Source organism: Erigeron canadensis, chromosome 2 (assembly GCF_010389155.1).
Source record: "Erigeron canadensis isolate Cc75 chromosome 2, C_canadensis_v1, whole genome shotgun sequence".
Classification (NCBI taxonomy): domain Eukaryota; kingdom Viridiplantae; phylum Streptophyta; class Magnoliopsida; order Asterales; family Asteraceae; genus Erigeron; species Erigeron canadensis.
In genome coordinates this window covers 37878864-37903860 of record NC_057762.1, presented here as the reverse complement: position 1 = coordinate 37903860, position 24997 = coordinate 37878864, and the positions used below count along the sequence as shown (strand labels likewise).

The following is a 24997-nucleotide window of genomic DNA, read 5'->3' as shown; positions in this document are numbered from 1 at the left end:
AGGAAAGAACATAAAAATACATGAAAAATTTTTGCCAGATATATTTGTAACTTCATTTCCAAGCTGAAAATATAAGGTTTAGAACTTTTCTGTAACCAGATAACGGCTCATAAGAATAGCTCATAGAAATGCTAATAGACTTGGCCGTCTGTAACGATTACAGTTCTCGGTCACTGTAGAATGACAGGACGGGGAGATATGCTTAAATTCATATCTATAATAAAAAGGGTGTTCGAATTTACAGTTTCTCCAACATGTGGTCGTTTCGAATTTACACAGAGCTGATACTGATAGTGATAGCCATGGATTTTGTAACTTGAAGGTCTTAGATTATGCAAGCATAAACAATTGGCAACTGTATCTCTTATTCATCAATGTCTTTCATGGCATCCTGCAAGTAGCCATAATTAGTGCAATGAAGGCAATATATCAAGAATCAAGATAGCAAGATCATGACCAATTTTCTAACCTTGGCTAACCGTGTAACATAGCTTGCAGCCAGGGCTGTTGCCAGTAATCCCACACCCAGAGTCAGCAGCTGATTAGTCCCCCCTGTTAGACCCAATTCTGATTCTTCTTGCTGCCATATTACATCATGTTAAACATAAAAAAAGGTGAGGGCAGTCTGGGGGTTGACATGCCTATTTGTTGTTCCATTTAAATAAACTCACAATGATTGCTCGACCAAATGCACCAGCACTAACATAAGCCCATGTTCCAGGTAGCATCCCCAACCAACTGCATACAGTCATAGGCTTTAATATTATCTGATCTACGACATAAAACTAGTTCCCTCTCCCCTCCACATAAATGCAGCTATTCTTGTGGAGATAAAGCTATATGTAATAACGATTTAACACATACGTTCAAATTTTTGAAATTGTTTCATCTTCAAAACTTGCCTTATCTTGCCAAGAGTAATAGGGTGTCGATCCAAATCGTTACTCATGAAATACCTTGGCCCAAACAGTTCTATTTATATTTACAAATGCATAGTGTGTCAACCCAACCCCGCCTTTTTTGAGACATACATAAAACCACCTGTTTGGACTTGTTACCCGACCCATCCGTTTCTTCACCTCGAATGGAGATACCAAACAAAAAATCATTCATGAAGGTTGTTAAACATAAAATCTAACCTTCCCAAGACGTATGGAACAAACTTCACTGATGTAAGTCCATACAAGTAATTTCCAAGAGAAAATGGAAGCAATGGGCTCAAACGAAGGAGGGTGACAACCCTGAAACCATTTTCTCCAATTGCTTTATCAATTGCAAGAAACTTCTTGTTTCCTTCAACCATTTTAAGTATTCGATCACGAGCAAAGTATCTAGCAATCAGAAATGCAACACTTGCTGCTACCTGAAATAAATGCAAACACATAGTTACTAATTTGTCTACACTGATGGTCCGTAAGAATGTTGTTTAGTGACTTACAGTCCCACTTATAGAGACTAGGATTGTGCCTGTGACTGAGCCAAACAGCAGACCAGCTGACATGGTCAACGGGATTGCTGGTATTGCCAGTACCTAAAGAATAAATGCTGATATTTGTTACTAAATGATCAAGCAAACGGCTTTTTGAAAAGAAATAAAAAAGATCGAGTAAAAGAAAACAAACTTAAAAAGACCAAAAAGTATATTTCATAGTTACACAACACAGAGAACCACTTACTTCTAGGCCAGCATAAACTGCAACAAAAAGTGCATATCCAGCAGGTCCATATCCTGTGCACATGCATATATTAGGAGGAATAATAGAAATATCATGCTCAACTGATGGCTCAAATAAACATGTTAGTTTGATTCTTAGTACATGAAAAAGTACCACACTATCAATTTTGCTGTTGATAGCTTAAAGTTTTTAGGTGCAAATATGGTCTATGGATGCAATATTTACCTTAAAGCTTCTAAAGCGATCAAGTGGTAAATGGACCGGTTGGATAATGGGTCAAAACAGGTAAGGTTTTAGGGTGGGTCACATAGTTGGTAGGTTATATGTTGTCTTGTCTTTTTTCAATTCCATGGATCCTTAACATATAGAATATGATTAGAAAACGGGTATCAGTACGATGATAAACAGTTAAGTATGCTACTGGTGGACTTTCAAACAATTTCACTCTTTCCTTTTTAAATATTTTTCATAAAATATTTAACACATTAGCAAAAAGCACAATTACCAATTTCATTCAAATATAACTCCTTGAGACTTCATTTTCAGGTTCTTGTATAAATAAGGAATATCTCTTCTCAGCAACATTAAATCCCAAATAACAAAATATATCTTATCCACCCACTTTGTGGTAGAACATGGTTTACCATATCCTACACTTTCTTCTCAATATTACAAGTTACATTTTGTATATGTCTTGGACTAAATTAATCTACAACATTATATTACGAAAGTGTTATGCATATCTTATACTTTAAAATAATACATTGCCTGCAGTTATTGATTATGAGGTGCCAAATAACTATTTATGGTTCAGGACTGGAGGAATATTTGTGCAGCGCGTTGCTTTAAAACAATATGGTCAAAAAGTACACAAATCAATTCCTCCGTAAAAAGGTTCATTAAAGGTTGAACACTTCAATTTCCGAGTAAGCTAAGATCAAGTATACAACTATACATTGCCAATGTGAGTTATGAAGTTTAGACAACAAGGTAATTAATTTAGTTGGACTCATATCTTGATCATAAGTTTCGTCTTGCACCGCAAAAACCTAAAGTATCTACGGCCCACTTCTTTCAATAGTTTTCTTACCCCTATCTGGTGACAAGTGATTTTTGGCCCCCATCTAGTAATCAATTTTCCAAGCTCTAATTACAATATAAGCTCATCTAAAAAACTTTAATCACCATATAGGATTACAAAAGAAACTATAACTACCAAAATAGATCACTTTGCAACATACCTTTCTATTTTTAATCATTTTTAGTGACATAACTCCTAATAAGAAAAACAAAGCATATATATATTTGGTGGGGTTGAAAAATAAAAGTTTACCATATTTCATATTGTTAACATCTAGAGTAAGTAAGTAAGCACCCAATGTCAGTCTTCTACGGATTTTGGGTTCCAATAGAGGTTAAGATTTAAACACCCCTACCCCTACCCCTACCCCTACCCCTACCCCTACCACCCCTACCCCACGGTGTAAAGAAACTGTTTTCGGGTTCCATCTAAGATTAAAAAAAAAAAAAAGGACCTCCAACATTGCAAGACATTTAACATATATTATCCTAAATTAGCACTCATGATTTAAAAGAACCCAAATCAATATAAAAAGATTGAAACTTTATCAAAAAAGACTATATATAAATACTTTTTATATAGATATAGATTGGTGGGTGGTCACAGTTAGGCTCCATACATCTGGATCAAAAGACTTGCCCTCTCCGGGTAACCCGAATAGGGAAAACCTCATCCGTTTACTAATACAAGTAATACCTTCAATGAAGCTGGAAAACTGAATCAAGAAAGCATTAATTTGATCTCTATAAATATACCCAACAGTCCCAAATCCACCAACAACCCCAATAAGCAATAACCCAGCAACAATAGTCCCTTTAATTGCATTCCCATTTTCATTCTCATCATCATTCTCATCATCATTATTATTACTATTATTATTATTATTGTTACTAATATTAGTATTATTCAAATTCAACAGTCTTTTGATACTGCTTTGAGGTGGGGTGTTGTTTTTAGTCTGAAGTGTTGTTGTTTGTTGTTTATTGGTTTGTTTAAGTGAAGAATGAGTTGGGTTCAAGAAATGAAATCTTTTATTTAATGGTTTAAAGCTAAATATACTAAAAGATGATGATGTACATGAAGATGATGATGAAGTTGTTGAGAAATGAGAATTTGGTCTTGTGCAAGATTGTTGAGATTGGAAGCATGGTGGTGGTGGCCTCAAAAGGAGGCGCATTTTTATTAATTGTATGTGTGTGTTGAGTATGTGTACTGAACACTGAGTAGTGTTGGATTTTTGAAGATAAGAAATAAGCAAGGAGGAAATGAGAGGTGGTGCTGTTTTTCTTAGTTTTATATGGTTTCTAGAGATTGCAACAGTTTTCCAGGTTTAGGTGTCACGACTAACGACACAACATTTTACCTTTGGCCTATTTTATAATTATATGTTTTCTTTCCTTAATTAGGACCAAGTGTGCAGTGTCAAATTTTGTCATACTGGTAAAAATTGGTAAAGTTGTTAGCCAATGGGAGGATATCATGTGTCCAATAGAATTTTTGTCAATTTTTTTTTACCAAAATAGAGGGTGTAATGTCAAAACTTTGCCAAAATGTTAAAACTCGCTAAACACAAAAAGCGAAGAAAATGGTGGGGTCAAGAGCTTGCATTTATGAACCAAAAAAGATGTCAATATTTGCCACAATCGGCTAGATATGACCGATTGAAGAAGTCAATCCTACTTGTCAATAACGGGGGTGTAATGGAGCCAAGGAGCCAATTCTTGCAAATGTAAAGAGTCGATACAAAGTGCCGACTGCACCCTTGCCTCTTACTTTACTGTTTTTCTTTTATGAAATGCAATTAAGATCACTTACCATAACGCTACCTTTTGCAATTAGTGACTGCGACGTGATCATATGCTTAATACCTTCAGGAGTAAAACCAAATAAATTGGGAACACCCTGGTAAAAATCGAATCCGCGATGTATGCACATCTAGAGACTCTTATCACACATGACTGATATTACTGGACTAAACTCACTGGATACAATATTACTTCTACTAATACATGTATTTCAAAACTTTCAAAAAACCTCTACTATTCCACCCCATTATGTAATAAGGCTTGAATTGAAATAAAATACTCCAAAATCAAGAACTTTATAGATGTCAATGACATTTTATGCACAAACATAGTCTAACCTGATGAAATACTCCAAAATCAAGAACTTTATAGATCTCAATGCCATTTTATGAATATATATAGTCCAACCTTAAGAAAGTAATTTTTTTTCAGGTCTGAGTTATGACTATAGAGTTTACACTGATGTGTTTATAGTCATTTTTTTATTATATATATATTTTTTATATTTTCATTTTATCTCTTTTTTAATTAGTTTTTCAATTGTCATTTTTGTTCCATATTCAATTGTTATATATATATATATATATCCAAAAATCAATATCCATAAATTGTTTATTGGTTACCAAGCTAATGATAGAGGCAAGAACACTTTGCGACCAAGTCCCATTAATTGGTTTGATTTCTTTAATATGTCTTTAGCTATGAATGATGTATTCCCTAAATCTATGGTATACCAATTTACAATGGGATCAAAATTTTCTAAAGTTAATAATAGCCGGATAGGTTATGTTGACAATCACAAAATAGTAAAGAAAAATTTAAACCTACAACTATCCTAAAATTTAGACTTTGACACCCCTTTATTTAACCATCACAAGATAGCTTAGTGAAAATCAACACAAGATAGCTTAGTAAAAATCAACCTGTCTCTCCTACAAGGGACGAATGTTCGATCCTCATCTAATGCATTTTGTGATGCACTCAGCCAACTTACGGCCCCATAAGTGCATATGCGTAAAGGGACTCTCACAATATTGCCCATGTTAGATCTGAAGGATAAACATCATACATATGGCTCATAAGGGTAATTGTTTCAAATGAATGATGGTATTAAGGGTTTTGAGCAAGGAATAATGCGGTATACGGGGTTACGGACCCGTACCTACATATACTTTTACCACAACAAGCATGGTATCCATGCAAATATGGAGGCGGTGGTGGGGAAGGCGGTCTAGTGGTGTCGGTGATGGTACTATTGGTGGTGGTGGCGGTGTCAAGTGGTGTAGGTTAATGTAATTAATTGTGATAGTAGAAATTTTTAGAAGATAAGGGTTTAAAGTGTCAATTATTAAAATAAAGGTTTAGAGTGCAAATTATAATTAATTAAGGAGAAAACATAAAAAGTCAAGGGTAATTCTGATAATTCAAAAGTAGAATTACATAAAATAAAAAGAGGCCATTTAAGGGAGTAAAGACATTCTAAATAGAAAACCTACCAATTTACATGTGAAATATTACATTAAATAGATATATCATTCTTTTACATATGTTTTGTAGACCCATCCATCCTTCTAATAGACTAGCATTTCTAACATAACCATAATTCGTTTCAATCATTCGGCCATGGTTAAATGATATTAGGAGCACAAACATCTCAATTGAGCTTACAATTAGAAGTTTCTATATAAGATTCGACTGCTAAAAATATGACATTTTTGATTTATTTAGTTACAATTCTCTTAAAAAAGGACTTTAAAAATACTTAGGATTTTTTTTATGATGACCGTGACAAATAGAGAAGGCATGAGCTAAAATATACAATTATAATTGTTCAAACCTTGTCATATCTGTTTGCAAAGGGTGTTTTATTGACATACATTTTTTCCGAGTCATTATAAATGGGGAGAATAAAAATTAAAAAGAGAGAATATACTATTTATTCTCTGTTTATTTCTCTTGCATGATGAACCACTTATTACTTTATCTTTTTTTTTTAATTATTATATATAAAGAAGATGATGATGATATTATGAATACATTTCTCAATAAATTTAATTAACAATATGACAAGTTCAAATGCTGTAACATTGTAACAAAGTTAGTCATAGTATAAGAAAAGAGCATCATGTATGATTTTTATTTCACTATAGAGGACGTTGAATGTTAGACCAATCTCATATCATCTCCCCCCACTTGCCTTGTTTACGCCAAACTTTCAGTTCTATTACAGCTTGCAGTGTCGTTGAGATGGAGATAACTTTGAATAGTTAAGACCAAGAGGCCAGAAGAGCGGTTTATCTCTCAGAGAGAAAATGCTTTACAGGTTAGAAGCATGTATAATAAGGTAGTAATGGTAGGGCTTATGGCCGGGACTTGGGAGTGAGCTCTGTTTGGGCGACCCAATGGTCCCCTATATTTACTGTATAACAACTCCACTAACACCATTACATATAATGCAAGAAAATAAAATTCGAATCAGAAAATCTATTTACCAAGAGACTAGGTAAAACCATTACATTTTCCTCTTGAAACTTGACTACTTGAGCAATGAGCATGCTTAAACATAGTCGACTTCATTTGTTTCTGGTAATTCAAATGATGTTCAAGCTTTATTAATGGAAACACTCAATACATATATCTAAAAGAAATATATATATACTAGGTCTTTTTCCCGCGCGATGCACGACTATTTAAAAATATATATAGTTAAGTGTTGTTTGTTTGAAAATATAGTTAAGTGTTGGCTAAAAGTTTATAATTTAGACGTCTAACAATTATTAATAACTAATAGTGTAACATGTGATGAATTACACAATCAATCATTTAGTCTCATTGTAAGTAATTGACCAAACAATATACTAATCTGAAGAATGAAATTTTGCCAAAGATCAAAATGATTGTTTGTATATAGTAGTGACAGATTTAGTCAATACTCAATAGGGCAGTGTTGTTATTGGAAAAAAGACACTCAAATGTTTAGCAAGAATCACGCCGAAGCTCCATATTTTCACCACGTATTAACCCATGAAGGCTATTAAAAATTAGATTGAATATATACTTTTAAAATAACTAAAAAGATACATACAATTCATTACACTAAATAATCACCTCCATGAAACTTTTGTAGATGGCCAAATATAACCTCTGCACATCGGAATGCCCTTTATCATCCTAAAGTTGTTTTGCAAATTTCTACGTCTCAAAATAATGCTTCAAAAATGAGCTTTACATTAGTCTGTCTACATTTATATATAAAACTTTTTAGTCTTTAGACAAATAATAAACGAAATCTGAAGACTAATTTAGATAACGTGAATAAATATTTTATAAATAAGGCCTAAACTACTACCTTTAGTATTATAATGTTTGTAGTTTAGACTAATAGAATAATTGGGTGTCATTTTATACTATTTGTATATGGACTCCCATTGTGGTAATGTAGCCATGGTAATAAAACTGTGCAAAATTTATGGTGAATGAATTGCTTGTCTTTATATCCTAATACTGTTTTGATTTAGTTGGCTTCATACCCTAATACTGTTTTAGTGAGATTAGATGTTCCTTAAAGGCTCAAACAATTAAAAATAATAATTAATCAATCCAAAAACTTTTAGATTTATGTTAAATCTCTAAATATAGATAAAATCGTTAATAAATAATAATTTAGTTCTATTAAAAAGCAATTTATAAGAACTTACATATTTAATTATAATGTGTGAAGCAAAGAAGAAATATGAGAGACAAAGATAATCTCAAAAACTATTATATAGAATAAACATTGTTGTGTTTTTTGGTAAATGATATCATGTTGCTAATTATAAAGATCTAAATTCCTATAATATAATTATATAATTATTATTATTACTATTAACAAAGGAAAAAATAATTGCCAATAAATAAATAAATATAATGTACACAATTTATTCACTTTCTTCTCCCACGATTTGTTTCAACTTCTTTTTTCTTTTTTATATTTCATATTTTATTTTATATAATCATATATTCTTTTTACTCTATTATTTTATTTATTATTTCATTATTCTATATAAATATAAATATATGAGTTAAAATATTGAATAATCATATATTCTTTTTACTCTATTATTTTCTTTATTATTTCATTATTCTATACAAATATATGAGTTAAAATATTGAAAAAATGTATGAGAATGACACATAGGTTATAATCCTATGTGGCAATATTATAAAATAGGTTTTAGTTTTTGGAGCCTCTAGAATCGTTCGGATTCTATTGTTTTAATAAATATATATATATATATATATATACACGAGATGGGTACGAGATGGGTACCCGCGTAATGCGACGGCAACAGGTGGTGCTAGTGACGGTGGTGGTAACGATGTGTTTATTAGTCTAAAAGAAATTGACGTAAATGGTAGTGTAGTTATTTTAAATTAATTAATAAAGGAGATAAATAGTTTAGATAATATGAGTGTAAAATATTTTAAGGATATCTTGGGTAGATTTATTAGTGTGTGAGTCAGGAATGTGTTGAAAGTTAAGGGTATTTTGGGTATTTTAAAGGTAGAGAGTTGAAAAATGGAAGGATAGTTTGTTTATTAATATGGTGTATATATATATATATATACGAGTATGGTACCCACACAATGCGGCGACGAGTCGGCGATGACAGTGGTGGCGGCATCTATTGGTGTAAGTAAAAGTATTTGATTTAAAGGGGTTAATAAAAATATTTTATATTTAATGGACTAATGGTATAATTTATTATTAAGAGTTGATGGTGATTCAATTATTAAGGGTATTTTGGTCAATTCACATGTCCCATTTATGTAAACTTTCAACATAGCAGTTATAATTTTTATATAATAGTATAGAAGTATAGATAGATATAGTACCTAACTTAGGTACATGACAACCACACACTACATTTTTCTTATATATATATGTGTGTGTGTGTTTTACTACAAGGCTACATTACAAAATATGTATATCAATGGTAAAGTTTGATTTAGTCCCCGTCATCTCTGTACAAAATAGTATACAAGTCTAACCAAACCAACAGCAACCCAACTCATTTTGACACATGCTTACATTGCATTACAAAACAAACTAGTTTATAGACCACTCGCAAGGTTTTTCACCTATAACTAATACTAGGATCGAATCAAAAGCATGCTCAAAAGAAAATAATCCACAAGCCCCTGCATTTTTACAGAAATATCCATCCGAGCAAACATAGTCATTAGGGAAGCATGTATTACAGGTGGGAGACATAAGTGCTATTCATACATTTTGGCAGGTGGAGGTGAAATCTTATTTAGACTAAAGATATTGGATTGTGAATTCTTAATAGAAAACTTCACTTGGTGAAGCTGGTCGTTGAAACTAGCTTGAAGTGATTGAGGTGAAATGCGTTCAGGTTGCTCAAGAGCTTCAATGGTTCGGCTTGCTGCAAGGTTCACCTATACATAAAAAAACATTACCAGTTCATGCTTGATTCACTTGGATTACTAGAATATATACAGTAGATGTAAAATATGCAAAAACGGTGTCGTGAAACTAGGATAGAGGGGGTACGTGATAAACCAAGGTTATGAATCATAGGGGTATATAAATATATGCCTGTCCTAAGAAGTGGTCATCCTAGTTCTTTATTTCAATTCATACGATACGATGTTTGGGAGTCTTGGTATATAGAGTTTACTTTGAACTGAAACAAACTCATAACATCTACAAATGATTACTCTCATGCGACTTTAGTAGTTGAGTTATTTGCTAAATACTTTCTTAAACTTTAAGCTCTATTAATCAACTTTAAGCATATCAAAGCTGCGTTTGAAGGGACTTTCATTTCTGCTATCTCAACCTTCCGCACCTCTCCATATCAGTCGACTGGTATTAGCTGCTCCTTTCATCCCAAAATTACTATCCATCATACTATGTTTTCCCAGCAAGGTTTCACAAAGGATGGGTTGGCATTTATCATCTGCTCTTGTCATCATTAGGTAATAATAAGATTGATGCCACGTCTGTTTTAAAGCTAGAGTATTACCAAACACGGGAAAATTATCTCCCTTTCAAAATTCAACAAGGGTCACAAAAAAGGCATTTTCCCAACTCTCATATAAAGTATTCGGGATAACTGCCGGACATGTACTCAACTAAATCCCGAAATCTATAATATGTATCTGACGTAGACTGAAGACTGCTTCTACTTTGTGAATCCAACTTTATAATATTGTTATTGTATGTATATGGTGGTGTTTACGCTAACATGGCAACTTACATGGATGTCATGTCAGAAAATAAACCACCAAATACTTACAATAGCTATATTTGAAAGTCAATACACATGATAAAATTCAAAGTCGGATATGTGTAAATATGAAATAGACTTTAGACTAAAGGTAAGACTATCTCCAATGGGGGTCTTCTTGGGTGCCCATAGGTAACCTTAGTTGTCCATAGATATCCTTTGTCATTAAAGGCTTAAAGCTTGTCCAAAACTAAAGATTTTTTGATGTATGTCTTTACCTAAGGGCATGTCTTTATGCTGTCTCCAATACTATTTTTTTGTTTGTATATAGATGTAAGGATATGTAAGGATGTTTGTATGATTGAAGGTAAAACTAAAGGATTTTGGATGTGTAAGGATTTAAGGATATAATGTGGCAGTTCAAGGACACCTAAAGACGTCTTGGAGATAACCTAAACATATTCACTATATTTGGAAGGTAAACACACACAACACACACATGTATATATATATCAACGAACACAGACAACAAACATAGTTGATAACATAACATTTTTAAAAGACAGCGAAAATAGATGCGAATGAAAAACTAAACTACATACAACAAGGAAAGACAATCATACCGATTTCGAAAGCATTGAGAACAAAGCTTTCCCAATAGGCACAATGCAAAACCTTCAGCCAACCAAAACATTTGTAAATACCAATTATATTTATAAATCAATAATATATATATATATATATAAAGAAGTAAAAATTACATTCCACGGCCATAGGCAAGAGCAACTTCTGAAGGTTGTCTCCATTCATCATATCTGCCAATTAAATTATTATATCAAATTGTAATCAAACAATATACTGTATATATTATTCATTAGTAAGTATTGAGCATAAAAAACTATAATAAGACTTACACATAGCCGTAACGTTTGTCAAACAAAAACCGTTTGGATGATTTTTTGGGGATTTTAGGTTCCATTTTTTTTGCCTTTGTCCTCTGAATCTTTTTACTTTCCTTCCGGCACAAATATCAGGGCAGAGAGAGGCAGAGAGCTATCCCATTTTGCTCAAATTGGGCCTTTACTTTAAGATACTGTGGGTTATAATGGGCTCTTTTGTGGGTTAAATTGGGCCTTTATCCAAAATAGATTTTTTAAATTTGTTTTATATACAAGGCCTAACGTCTTATCATGTAATTTTGAAAAAGAATAAATATGAGATCTTCTGATATGATGTATATCTTAATACTTAAAATAGACAACATGTATAACTCATGCCCATTTAAAAGCTGAAATGCATCACCTATTTTTTTTTGATAAAAATTTTTTTTGTTAGATTTTTGTAAAGATTGTATATATAAAGTATATACTAGAGGTAACTGACACGACGGCAACAAATGTAAAAAAGTGATAAATGTAGTTATTTTAGTGGAGAGTTCTAAGTTATTTCTGTAATAAACATTATTAGTTTTCTAATATTTTGTTAGCATGATAAGTGTTTTGCTAAATGAAGTCTTAAAGACTTACGTTAAACTGCATTAAATAGTTGCATTTACCATTAAATTTTATGGGTAGACTTCTAATATGAAAATGTATAGTTTTTTTTTGCACGTTAAATAAAACCTCATTATTATATTTCGGATAAGCGTTATTCAAAGTGAACAAAAATAAAATGAAAAATGATCCGTACTGCAGACTTTACCTAAACTTAATTACTGCCACTTAAAAAAAGTTACAAATTAAATCTTTAGATTTGATAAATATACATAATCATTCTACTTTATCTAAAATAAATACTGCATGCTTTTAAGGAAGGTTTTTCCAAGAATAAAATAGATTATATTAATCAATTTGCAGAATGTTTGGGGAAAAAAAAAAAAATCAATTTGCAAGCATCTTTGACAAATGTTTGGACCAGGTAGGTGGTGGTTCTTATCGAGGTTCACATACTTGTGGGGTCTTTCACAAGTGGAAAAAACAGTAGTAAATTAGCGAAAAGAAATGGGATTAGTCGGCCTTTTGTTTTCTTTAGCTTAGAAATAATCAACACTGATAGTGATTTGATTTGATCTAATAGTTGTCACATAGCTCTCACCACCACCACCAATATATCTATAATGATGTATCTCTCTATCTATATGTTTCCCAACACAAAGTTAACTCAACAGCAACAACAATGGAAGATGATGATAGTAGTAGTTATTACACACAAGATGAAGAACCAGTGAAAAAAAACCAAAAACTAGTATTTGCCATCAATGGACAACGTTTTGAACTCTCAAGCGTTGACCCATCAACTACGTTGCTTCAGTTCTTGCGTTCTCACACTCGTTTCAAGAGTGTTAAACTTGGTTGCGGTGAAGGTTAGTTTGGTTTTATTTTACCATCTCTCTCTCTCTCTATATATATATTTTTTCAAAGCTGTCTAATTATCTAGATTATTGCATTTTTATAACGCAAATAATTAGAAAAAGTAAAGTAAAGACCTTCAACCTTGCTGGTGGATCGAACCCTTGACCAAGGTCTCCAGACGGGCTCGTTAGGGAAACCACTATTAAAAAAGCAGGTAAAGAAATGCATTTTCAAATTGCAAACACCCGTAGAAACTATGACTGTATTAAATAATAACCATCTCCAAATGATCTAATGACAAGATTTCTCATCTTAGGTTTTATTCCATAAGTATGTTTGGGGTAGCCATGAATATTTAATTTCCACTTGTAATGGGTCTGAATGAGTTTTTTCCTTCAAATCTCTTGATGATAGAGGTTTCTCTTTGAAGGGTATAACTCGGGGATCTATTCTGCAAACAACTCTTTAGCACGGACTGTTCAAGACAACATATGTCAGACCTTCCGACATTCACGAGACACCTTAAAAAAAACTAGTTAATGCTGCTAAAATAAACTAATTAATACTGTTAGGCCGAAAATGATCAGTTGGTCTCTCTTATTTGTTTTTAACATTTTCGAGTAGAAATTTTTTATTGTTCTAGTGAATAACAATAACATTTGCTATGTCGTTAAGAGAATCCTCAAACCATCGAATGAATGTGATTGGATGTCAATTTGCAAAAAATAAAAGGATAAATAACTTGATAGATTGCCAATGGTTGGTGACCCATTGGTAAGGTCTTAGACCTTTGAGAAATTCACCAGAGTTCGAATCCTACTTCCTACATTTGTAAGAGTGGATTATTAGGGGGGTTTTCGAGAGTCTTAGCTTTTAACCCAGACATGCGTGGTTCGAGCTTCGCATACTGCCCAATTGGATGGCACAACGGTGTCTCAAATGCTAACTACTAACTTCAAAAAAAAAAAAAAAGCTTGATAGATTAGGTGGGTTGGAAATTTTGTCACAAATAGGCGAATAGCACAAAGTCATGGGTTCGAGCCATGACATCCTATAGCCAAAACTGCTTAGTGAGTCAGGTATATCCCATTTTATGGATAGACGATAGACAACCCATTGATTTGACTGGTTGCTTATCAATCTTTGATACAAATAACCATAACTAGTAGATTATATTGCGATGATACCTAAACCAGGCTTGAAAATCTAATCTCCACATGTCTCAAAGTCAAATAGTCAATATTTAATATTCATTTTTTTAAGCGAAGCTTATGCATATTATGAGGAATTTCATAATTGTAGGTGGTTGTGGTGCCTGTAATGTTTTATTGTCCAAGTTTGACTCCAACCTTAAACAAGTTGAAGATTGTAGAGTCAGTTCATGTATTACACTTCTTTGCAGTGTAAATGGGTGTTCCATTACTACAACCGAAGGGCTTGGGAACAGCAAAGACGGACTCCATTCCATTCACCAACGTATTGCAGGCTTCCATGCATCTCAGTGCGGTTTTTGCACTCCAGGGATGTGTGTTTCACTCTTCTCGGCACTTGTCAATGCAGAAAAAACCCATCGACCAGAACCTGCTCCTGGTTTGTCCAAACTCACTGTCTTAGAAGCCGAAAAGTCAATTTCTGGGAATCTATGTCGGTGCACTGGTTATCGACCCATTGCTGATGTATGCAAAAGTTTTGCTGCTGATGTTGATATGGAAGATTTGGGGCTTAATGCATTCTGGACAAAGGATGCCAAACTTGATAAATTACCTGTTTATGATTCAAAACAGATATGTACTTATCCGGAGTTTTTGAAAAACGAATGCAAGTCTCCAATGGTTTTGACATATCAGAATAGGTCTTGGCATACTCCAGTTTCTATGGAAGAACTTGGGAGCTTGTTGGAAGCTGCAAAAGGTGTGGCAGTAAAGTTGGTTGCTGGTAACACGGGAATTGGTTACTACAAGGATACCAAGCAATATGACAAGTACATTGATCTAAGGTTTATCCCCGAGCTTTCTATAATAAAGAGAGATGACTCACAGATAGAAGTTGGAGCAACCGTTTCAATCTCTAAATTAATCTTGGCTTTAAAAGAAGAAAGAAATGGTGATTCTTGCTCGGAAGGTGATATGGTCTTCAAAAAAATTGCTTCCCACTTTGAAAAAATTGCTTCTGAATCCGTTCGAGATTATGCAAGTATAGGTGGAAATTTGGTAATGGCTCAAAGCCAGAATTTTCCTTCTGATATCGCCACTGTCCTTATTGCTGTGAAATCAAAAGTCACTATCCTGATAGGGACCAAAAAGGAAAATATCACATTACAGGAGTTTCTGGAAAAGTCTGAGTTGGATTCAAGAAGTGTGCTTATGAGTGTACAAATTCCATGCTTGAAACCAACCAAAAATAGTTGCCTTTTTGAATGCTGCTTTAGATTCAAAAAGGATGGACCTAAACTTTTATTTGAAACTTACCGTGCTTCACCACGCCCTCTTGGGAATGCATTGCCTTATTTAAATGCTGCTTTTTTGGCTGATGTTTCTTCATGTGATAGTGGCGCTGTAATTAACAGTATTCAGTTAGCTTTTGGTTCTTTCGGGGTTAAACATGCAATCCGGGCGAGCATGGTAGAAAATCATGTTGTGGGAAAACCGTTAAGTCTTGGTTTATTATACGAATCTCTCAAACTGATAAGGGACTCTGTGTCACCTGAACATGGAACATCCCATCCTGCTTATCGATCAAGCTTGGCTGTTAGCTTTCTGTTTGACTTCCTCTTCCCAATACTTGATTCTTACGGTTCCATTCCTAACTCCAATTACAGTTCTCCTGAACTTGGTTCAAGAATGACATTTGATCATTGTGAAAGAACAACATTATTTTCATCTGCAAAGCATGTGGTAGAATCGGGCGATGACTATTATCCTATTGGTCAACCAATCGTAAAGTCTGGTGCTGCCATCCAAGCTTCTGGTTTGTGTTAATTAGTTTTTACTTCAAGAAAAGTTCAGATGTGGCAACCTGGCAGATTGGGTAATGGGTCAAAACTGGGTTTGGTTGAATCAGACCATGTTGACCGCAACTATTTATCTGTTGATAGTTTCCTTCTTGCTTTTTTATTTGATTTTACCCATTAGGCATATAACCCAACCCAAATCGACTTCTAAATAACTAATTGAGTCAAACTTCCCACCTCTCAGTACTCATAGCTAAAGCTGTTGTCATCATGCAGGTGAAGCTGTATTTGTAGATGACGTCCCTTCGCCATTAAACTGCGTTCATGGAGCATTCATTTACAGCACCAAGCCGTTGGCACGAGTAAAGGGCATTAAGTTAAAGGCTAAAACAGATGTAAATGCTGTTATTACATTTCAAGATATACCAGAAGGCGGGGATAACATAGGATCTAAGAGCCCATATGGTCCTGAACCTCTTTTTGCCAATGAGCTTACTGAATGTGCTGGCCAGCGTATAGCATTTTTGGTAATTTAGTCTTCTTAAAGACTTGATGTTGGATAATATAGATAATACACATGCTAAAAGACATGAATTTGTTAGGTGGCAGATACACAGAAGAATGCAGATATGGTAGCTGATATGGCGTTGATTGATTACAACACTGAGGACTTAGAGCCACCTATATTAACTGTTGAAGAGGCAGTTGAGAAATCGAGCTTTTTGAAAGTCCCTTCAAACTTATATCCATCACAGATTGGTAATTACTCAAAGGGAATGGCTGAATCTGATTACCAAATCCACTCTGCTGAGGTATTTAACTAAAAGATGTTTTTTCATTTTTAGTTTTTTTTGGGAGGTAGCAATTTTGACTAGTTCTCTTAAACAATGTGTCAATTTGGGAGTATTTTGTCTCAATGTCAAATGGGTCAAAGGGGCCAAAAATCTTACTCGTATTTTTCAATGTGTACAACCTTCTTGGTCATTCCATGAAATGATGATTTTCATTATAATATCATTTTTGTTATTATCAACATCACCGAGTGGTTTAGTGATAAGAAATCATGTTTCCTCACAAGTCGTCTCAGGTTTAAATCCTGACATAAGAATGTATCTTGGGGGTAACCAGAGAAATGGTTGGAACCAACCACGGGCAAAAAACGGGTTAGGCAGCTACATCTGAGTCAAAAAAAGGCTCGCCATCCCCGGGTCACCTGTACAGGGAAAAACTTCCCTTGTTTACCCCCTTATTTTTATTGTTATGGCGAGCTCATTATCAAAGCAATAATATTTGCCAAAACTTTTTGAAATTTGACAAAAAGTAGTTACGGGTAAACCACACCTGTCCATTTTCGACCCAACCTGAAAATGACCCATTTCAACATCAACCAATTTGAACTGTAACTGTAACCCAAGTTGGCCAATGCTCTATCTATGTTCTGTTCAATCAGAAGTCATTGATAGTTTGATACACAGTAATACTCTTTTTGAAGGTCGTTTTTTAACTGTTTGTTTGTTCTTGATATCCAGATTACACTTCCATCACAGTACTATTTCTATATGGAGACACAAACTGCATTAGCTATCCCAGATGAAGACAACTGTATGGTGGTGTATAGTTCGACTCAGTTCCCCCAGTATACACAAAGTGTGATTGCACGTTGTCTTAACATTCCTGAACATAATGTCCGTGTAATTACAAGAAGAGTTGGAGGAGGGTTTGGTGGGAAGTCTTATAAAGCTATGCCTGTAAGTATCAGTTCTCACATTATCACATTTCTATTCATAGTTCTGTATTTTGTTAGTAATATTACAAAACCGGTGCTTTGTATATTGATATAATAGGTTGCAACAGCATGTGCACTTGCAGCATACAAATTACGACGTCCGGTAAGAACATATGTCAACCGGAAAACCGACATGATAATGGCAGGAGGAAGACATCCCATGAAGATTAATTACACAGCTGGGTTCAAATCAAATGGGAAAATCACAGCCTTACATCTTGATATATTAGTCAACGCCGGGATGTCGCCCGATGCAAGCCCTATAATCCCATGGACTTTAATTGGTGCACTCAAGAAGTACGATTTTGGTGCCCTTTCATTCGACATTAAATTATGTAAAACAAACCATACTAGTAAATCTATAATGCGCGGTCCAGGAGAAGTACAAGGATCTTTTATAGCTGAAGTGGTGATAGAACATATTGCGAGTATGCTTTCTTTAGAGGTTGGTTCTGTCAGGGAGACGAATTTCCATAATTTTGATAGCCTTCAGTTATTTTATGGTGTTGGTGCCGGTGAGCCTTTAGAGTATACATTACCAACTATATGGGATAAGTTAATGAAATCTTCAAACTTTGATTATAGAGTAAAAATTATCAACGAATTCAATGAGTGTAATATGTGGCGAAAGAGAGGACTTTCTCGAGTACCCATTGTGCAAGAGGTGTCACTAAGACCCATGCCTGGCAAAGTAAGTATTTTACTAGATGGTTCAGTTGTGGTAGAAGTTGGTGGTATTGAGTTGGGTCAGGGGCTATGGACCAAGGTTAAACAAATGACTGCATATTGTCTTAGTGCGGTACAATGTGATGGAGCTGATGGGCTCTTGGAGAAAATACGGGTCATACAAGCAGATACGTTGAGTATGATTCAAGGCGGTCGTACGGCCGGAGGTACAACTTCTGAAGCAAGCTGTGAGGCAGTTAGACTTTGCTGTAATGTTTTGGTTGAAAGACTCGTGCCTTTAAAGGAAAAGCTAAAAGAACTAACGGGCAAAGTTAATTGGGAATATCTTATTATGCAGGCTGATTCCCAATCCATCAATTTATCAGCAAGCTCATATTTCGTACCTGAGAATACCTCCAATGGATACATTAATTACGGTGCTGCAGTTAGTGAGGTAAGTTGATTTTATAAACAACACCACCACCTAATCCCACTAATGGCCGGGATGGGAAGGTGAGATTTAGACAGTCATATCTCTACCTGCGGGTAGAGACTGCTTCCATACTTTTATATTATTTGTAATTATCCAGGTGTGCTTTAAAGATTTGACTAAAAGTCAAATGCTAATTTTCTTTGCAGTATGACTTTTCATATTCTTTTTATTTTGTGATGAATTACTTAATGCCATGCTAATTATGTGGCAAAAACAGGTGGAGGTGAATATTCTGACTGGAGAAACAAAAATTTTGCAAGCAGACTTAATATATGATTGTGGACAGAGTTTGAATCCTGCTGTCGATTTAGGACAGGTTTGTGTTCATGACAACAGATAACCATAACGGTTTTATAAACAAGTGCTTTCTCAGATTATGACTTTGTTTCCTACAGATTGAAGGGTCTTTTGTGCAAGGGATTGGGTTTTTTATGCTTGAAGAATATCTTACAAACTCGGATGGCTTGGTTGTTGCGGACAGCACATGGACATACAAGATACCGACGATTGACACCATGCCCAGCAAACTCAATGCGCAAATACTAAACAGTGGACATCATAAAAAATGTGTTCTCTCTTCAAAAAGTATGATCAAAAGAATTTATTGTACAAAATTGGGAATATGTATATCAACCAACTTCCATATCTCAATATTATTCTCTTTATTGTGACATGCAGCTTCTGGTGAAGCACCGTTACTTCTTGCAGCTTCTGTACATTGTGCAACAAGAGCCGCGATTAAAGAAGCAAGAAAGCAACTGTCTTCTTGGAAGGGTTTAGAATCAAATCAATCAGTTTTCCAGTTAGATGTCCCTGCTACCATGCCAGTGGTGAAGACATTGTGTGGGCTCAATAATGTGGACTTTTACCTTCAGAGCTTGTTATCTAGCTCATAAAAATGGTAGCATTTGCTGTTATAAGGTCTTTGTTCAGGTTGCTCAATATGTAGTCTGTGTCATCATTAATAAGCATTATCAATAAATTATAGGGCTAATTACTCGGAAAGTTAAAACTTTACCGCTGTAACCTTTAGCCAAATATTACTTGGAAAGTATCCGAAGTTGTCCCAAATATCTTTATTGGGTATGAAAAAAACCCTCTTTCGTGAGACAAAACTTGGCAAAGCGAACTATTGTATTCATTATAGATTCTTTATTACGTGATTAACACATATAGTAAGCGTTACGTTTAAGTGGTAATAGTAAAGTAACATTCGATTACCAATTATCATTTTTCATGCTTACACCAAAATATAATGCTCTCCCGAGCAAATAATATCATGTTGTGTGGAGGGTTGGCGATGACAAAGCTATAAAAGGGGGTTGTAATATGGGGTCATAGAATCAGAATGTTAGATAACATCTGAAGGGGCAAAATGGATGAGAAAGCAAAGTTGATGGCATTATGGCAAAGGATAAAAAGCCCAAAGTCTACCGGCCGTAGCCCATAGTATCAGACTATCATAGGCTCATAGCCTCATGCTCATAGAGTCATAAGTTTGAATATATGATTTTATTTATAGTAGTGTTGGAATTTAGGGTCATAGTGTGTTATTAGGGGGGTTGGGGCGGTTCTGAGAGTTATAGGTTTTATTGCAGACATTTGTGGTTCAAGCTCAGTATAAGGCCCAATAGGAGCTGGTGTCTTCAATGCTAACTACTGACTCGTTTTTAAAAAAAAACATAATTCTTAAAACAATTGATCATAGTGGATGAATACCTACATAAACATGTGTGCCGGTACAATATGTACTCCAAGAAAAACCAAAGTTCTTGCACTTCAGGAATATTTTCTCATGAGTAGCTAAAAGCTCACTAAAACTTCTTGTCGAAGGGTATTTTTGCTCATTCTTGGGATAATGCAGTTGGCTCGAGTCAACTCGACCAGACGTGCTAATGGATGATGCAATAGTTTGGATCATACCGGACCAGAAGTGGTCCGGTTCTTCTAAGGCGGATGCTTGATGGATCAGAGATAAACCGAATACGATGGAACAACACACAACAATGAGAGGACCGAAGGAGAGACCTCCTTCGGGTGGCGATTCCCTATTGGTAACTCACAAACCTCGTATGTAGGAGGAATGGTATGCCACGGTTCATTTGGACTGAACCTCCGATGAGAGAGATAATCATAGTTTAGATAGAGAGGGAGAGAAAGTAGTAAGTGTGGTGTGTGTAATGTTGGAATGATAATCTGAGGGCACCTATTTATAGTGCCCGCTTTGGGTAATAAGATGCTTCGCTTTGGGAGTGCTTCATCACCCGGGTATTAGACTTTCCCTTGTCTTATGCATCCTTGTATTTATTGGACAATAATGAGTCCTTTCTTAGCTGTTTCTTGATGATTGGTTCAACTTACTCGTTGGTTCATTCTGATCACTGGTTCATCATACTTGCTGGTCCATCTGACTTGTCGATCTGTCATACTTGCCGGTGCATCATACTTGCTAGTGCATCATACTTATTGGTTCATCATGCCCACTAGTTCATCTTATATGTTGGTCCGTTCTGCATTCTGCTTCATCTTGCTGCTTCATCTTGTTTGTTGGTCCATCTTACTTACCAAGATGAGTCTATGTTAGAGTACCAGTTTAGTCTATACACCAACACTTCTGTTACTAAAAGACGAACATGTACGGAATATGAACAAAATGATCACCAGAACATGACTCGTTTAGTAGTATTCATAAACACATAATGCAATAGAAACAACCGCATGTAAAGCTAAAGATACAACAATCTAGGAAAAAAAACAATACTCAATCCTGTCAAAGACAAACAATCTAGAAAACATAATTAACACACTATTATAAGGGACTTGGCATGCAATATTATATATGTATATAGTATGTAGATAGTATTTAGACATTGCATTTGCATGGAGTGGCCACAAGAAGTAAATTGTTTTTCCTGTGGATCAAAGCCCCACTACCCTCACTCATGTCCAAATCTTGTACACTTTCCCCATTCGGCATTGCAAGATCAAACTTATAAACCAAATTAGCAAGAGTAAGCTCAATAATGGTTTTCGAATATTGAACAGCAGGACACCCTCTCCTTCCGGTACCAAAAGGGATCAATTCAAAGTACGACCCATTGTAATCAATAGGACTATTCCAAAAATCTCTGCGCTTTAAACTCCTCGGGCTCATCCCATAATGTTGGAATCTCTTCCTATAGCCCATGTGCTAATAAAGACTTTGGTTTTAGCTTTAAGATCATTTCCCATCAAGTTGAAATCTTGAGTTAGTTCTCTGGGAATAAGTGGAAGCGGTGGATGTAGTCGCAATGACTCTTTAATCACGGTTTTCATGTACTGCATTTTCCCAAAGTCATCTTCGGTAATATTTGCTTTACCTTGGGCTATCTCTTTTGCCTCTTCTTGTAGCTTTTTCATTGTTTGAGGATTTCTTACTAATTCACTCAATGCCCAGTCTAGCGTTGAAAATGGCTGAACGGTTCCTGCAACAAACATGTCCTACAAGAAACATGAAAAAAGTTTAGTTGTGTATATACGAGACAGGCACAAACGTCTTTCTAGCTAGCTACATTAAGAAAAGTTGTATACACTAATTATAAGCGTGTAAAATAATCACATACGTGTGTAAAACATGACCTTAATTACCATGCATTGATGGAAATCTCTAAAAAGGTCTAAATTGACGTGGATACTCTTGACTCTGGGTATCTTCTGACACTAGTCATTGTCCACCCCACAAATAATAGTTCTGGCCAATTCCCCTGACACAATGGGGCTCGATTGGTCCATTTACGAGTAATAAAGTTATTGGTTACGACCTAATAGAAAGAAGACAATGGTATAAGAAATATATATTACCAAGAGAAGAGCTTTGATGTCATTTCTTTCAAAATGGAATCTACTCGTCGTATCATCTTGATTTTCTTTAAGCAACATATCAATGAAACGTTGGTCTTGATCAGCCACATAACTCCTGCCTTCGCTTGACTCCCTTTTCTTCGTATGCAAGTGTTCTTCAATTACGCTCTCAAGAAACTGATCAACTTCGTTAATATGCTTCTCTACTGTACCATCCAAACCTCTTAATTTATCAACCCAAGACAAACACGGCATATAATCCGCAAACCTAATTAAAGACACCAGTAAACACCACAGAGTGTTCTATCAAGTCCTTAACATTTTCTCTCTTAAACTTCCTCCCCATAGCTACCCTACAAAATATATTATTAGTGTTGGGTTATATAACTATTATCAAATCAAATCACAAAGCACGCAATGGAAGACAAGATCTATGTAGTTTAATTAATTAACCAAGATAGAAAACGTGTACCTTAAGTTGGAGAGAATAAGCAAGAAACCTTTATGATAAGGTTTGAATTAAACCTCTCTACGATTGCACACACAACGTTGGAATGTATGTATGCTAGTACTTGATCACGAACCGAACAACCCTTTGTTCCTAGCTCTAAATTTCGACCCAAACAAAAACCCAAAACCCTTTTCTTTTGTTGAAGTCGACCGAACCAGAGAGGAGAGGAGAAGAAGAGATTTTTAGGGTTTTAGAAAACCTAATGAATTGTGTGTTAAAAACAATTAACTTAGGCCTCTATTTATAGTGTTTAGGAAACTTGATGACAAAGTTTATGGTTTTAAAACCCTTTGGTCGACCGTCCTCCCCCCCTAGAACATTCTAGAGGGGTTTCCTAGTTGTTTCCTAATTCCAATTCTTCTTCGTTAAGTCCGTTAGTTAAGTACCGTTAACTTTTAACTCTTTTAACGGACCTTCGTTAGTTCTTCGTGATCAAATTAATTAATAAATTACATTTAATATATTAATTAATTTATAGTTACATTCACGTTGAGGTGTGACCCCGTAGGCTTAAATACTTTCCGGACATACGTTCATTTTACGTGATCATATTCTAACAGCACCCACTTGAGCTCGTAATGAATGAAGGTAATAATATTGGTTAGCGTCTAGCAACACGTCAATGCTCCCGAAAACATTTAAGTATAGTTTTAAACGGTTAAGGCATTTATTATCCCTTTGTTCAGATACCTTTGTTAAATATGAATATGGATCAAGGTCATTTCATAATTTAACGATTATGTTTTTCATGCAATAACTAATTAATGATTACCGAATATAATCAAGAACCATCTGGATTTATTTGGGCACGGCCATGCAAACATCTTAATTAATCAAATGAGGGCGCCAATGGTATCATGCTTCAACTTTTAAATTGAAGGAACAAATCCTATATTGACTACAAGTGTCAGTCATTATACTTCACGACGCTTTCTGAAAATAGCCCTTTATGTACCCCCTTATTCAGGTGAGTTAGAACTACATCTAGTAAGTGCGATTCATACATGTTGACCTACTTGTATCTCAAGTCAAAGGATCAATAAAAGTAACCATTTACGAATTTCACTTAATGACGACGATCCATAAAGCGATAATTCGTTAGTGGGTAGTCCGATATGCATCCGCTATGGATATCATGTGAGTTTGGTGGGAACCATCCATTACATATTCCAAGAATATAACCAATCACTCACATTTGTCTTAGTTTAATTATATTCCCATATAATTAATCGACAATGGACAATTTAGAATATTTAATAATATATAAAAATATTAAATGAAATATTCAAGGATTAAACATGCAAATATAGGAAACAATTTAATATTGAATGAAATCAAACATATCAAGTATTTTATTTCATTATAGTAAATATAAATTATTTAACATCCCTTATTCAAATACCAAACAACAGATTTACTTGAAATAACTAGCTAATTTAAGTCCTATGCCCTCGGCATGCCTTTCAAGCTTGGGCCTAGACAAAGCTTTTGTGAAAGGATCAGCTAAGTTAAAATCTGTGTGAACTTTGAGTAATTTGATCTCCTCTAGTTCGATCTGCTCACGAACATAGTGATATCGTCTAGCATAATGTCTGGCAC

At 34.7% G+C, this 24997-nt stretch overlaps 4 protein-coding genes across 4 annotated transcripts; 1 reads left to right on the top strand and 3 right to left on the bottom strand.

Annotated features, from left to right (window-relative positions):
- Nucleotides 1-17: 17 nt before the first annotated feature.
- On the bottom strand, nucleotides 18-4028 carry LOC122586507 (TVP38/TMEM64 family membrane protein slr0305). The gene is made up of 7 exons (XM_043758490.1): nucleotides 3454-4028; nucleotides 1677-1729; nucleotides 1439-1531; nucleotides 1140-1363; nucleotides 672-738; nucleotides 470-580; nucleotides 18-391 (listed from the first exon to the last, which is right to left on the bottom strand). Exons 1-7 carry the CDS (start codon nucleotides 3932-3934, stop codon nucleotides 365-367), a joined length of 1056 nt encoding a protein of 351 aa, XP_043614425.1. The 5' UTR covers nucleotides 3935-4028; the 3' UTR covers nucleotides 18-364.
- A 5591-nt stretch (nucleotides 4029-9619) lies between these two features.
- LOC122589188 lies at nucleotides 9620-11851 on the bottom strand. The gene is made up of 4 exons (XM_043761439.1): nucleotides 11716-11851; nucleotides 11563-11616; nucleotides 11425-11476; nucleotides 9620-10007 (listed from the first exon to the last, which is right to left on the bottom strand). Exons 1-4 carry the CDS (start codon nucleotides 11778-11780, stop codon nucleotides 9825-9827), a joined length of 354 nt encoding a protein of 117 aa, XP_043617374.1. The 5' UTR covers nucleotides 11781-11851; the 3' UTR covers nucleotides 9620-9824.
- A 993-nt stretch (nucleotides 11852-12844) lies between these two features.
- On the top strand, nucleotides 12845-20157 carry LOC122586809 (indole-3-acetaldehyde oxidase-like). Its single transcript, XM_043758799.1, has 9 exons — nucleotides 12845-13163; nucleotides 14455-16119; nucleotides 16379-16629; nucleotides 16705-16914; nucleotides 17632-17850; nucleotides 17947-19008; nucleotides 19265-19363; nucleotides 19443-19632; nucleotides 19726-20157. Exons 1-9 carry the CDS (start codon nucleotides 12977-12979, stop codon nucleotides 19941-19943), a joined length of 4101 nt encoding a protein of 1366 aa, XP_043614734.1. The 5' UTR covers nucleotides 12845-12976; the 3' UTR covers nucleotides 19944-20157.
- A 2040-nt stretch (nucleotides 20158-22197) lies between these two features.
- On the bottom strand, nucleotides 22198-23142 carry LOC122588211 (cytochrome P450 Tp4149-like). The gene is made up of 2 exons (XM_043760336.1): nucleotides 22888-23142; nucleotides 22198-22527 (listed from the first exon to the last, which is right to left on the bottom strand). The coding sequence occupies exons 1-2, from the start codon at nucleotides 23140-23142 to the stop codon at nucleotides 22198-22200; spliced, it is 585 nt and encodes a 194-aa protein (XP_043616271.1).
- Nucleotides 23143-24997: the final 1855 nt, after the last annotated feature.

Coding starts and splice junctions, on each gene's coding strand:
- LOC122586507 (XM_043758490.1), bottom strand. CDS start 3,934: ATGCGCCTCCTTTTGAGGCCACCACCACCATGCTTCCAATCTCAACAA. Junction 1,730..3,453: donor GTTTTCCAGCTTCATTGAAG/GTATTACTTGTA, acceptor GCATGTGCACAG/GATATGGACCTGCTGGATAT. Junction 739..1,139: donor GTTCCATACGTCTTGGGAAG/GTTAGATTTTAT, acceptor GACTGTATGCAG/TTGGTTGGGGATGCTACCTG.
- LOC122589188 (XM_043761439.1), bottom strand. CDS start 11,780: ATGGAACCTAAAATCCCCAAAAAATCATCCAAACGGTTTTTGTTTGAC. Junction 11,617..11,715: donor GACAAACGTTACGGCTATGT/GTAAGTCTTATT, acceptor TTTAATTGGCAG/ATATGATGAATGGAGACAAC. Junction 10,008..11,424: donor TCTCAATGCTTTCGAAATCG/GTATGATTGTCT, acceptor TTTTATGTATAG/GTGAACCTTGCAGCAAGCCG.
- LOC122586809 (XM_043758799.1), top strand. CDS start 12,977: ATGGAAGATGATGATAGTAGTAGTTATTACACACAAGATGAAGAACCA. Junction 16,630..16,704: donor GCCAGCGTATAGCATTTTTG/GTAATTTAGTCT, acceptor TGAATTTGTTAG/GTGGCAGATACACAGAAGAA. Junction 19,009..19,264: donor ACGGTGCTGCAGTTAGTGAG/GTAAGTTGATTT, acceptor TGGCAAAAACAG/GTGGAGGTGAATATTCTGAC.
- LOC122588211 (XM_043760336.1), bottom strand. CDS start 23,142: ATGCCGTGTTTGTCTTGGGTTGATAAATTAAGAGGTTTGGATGGTACA. Junction 22,528..22,887: donor ACATCAAAGCTCTTCTCTTG/GTAATATATATT, acceptor TGTTTCTTGTAG/GACATGTTTGTTGCAGGAAC.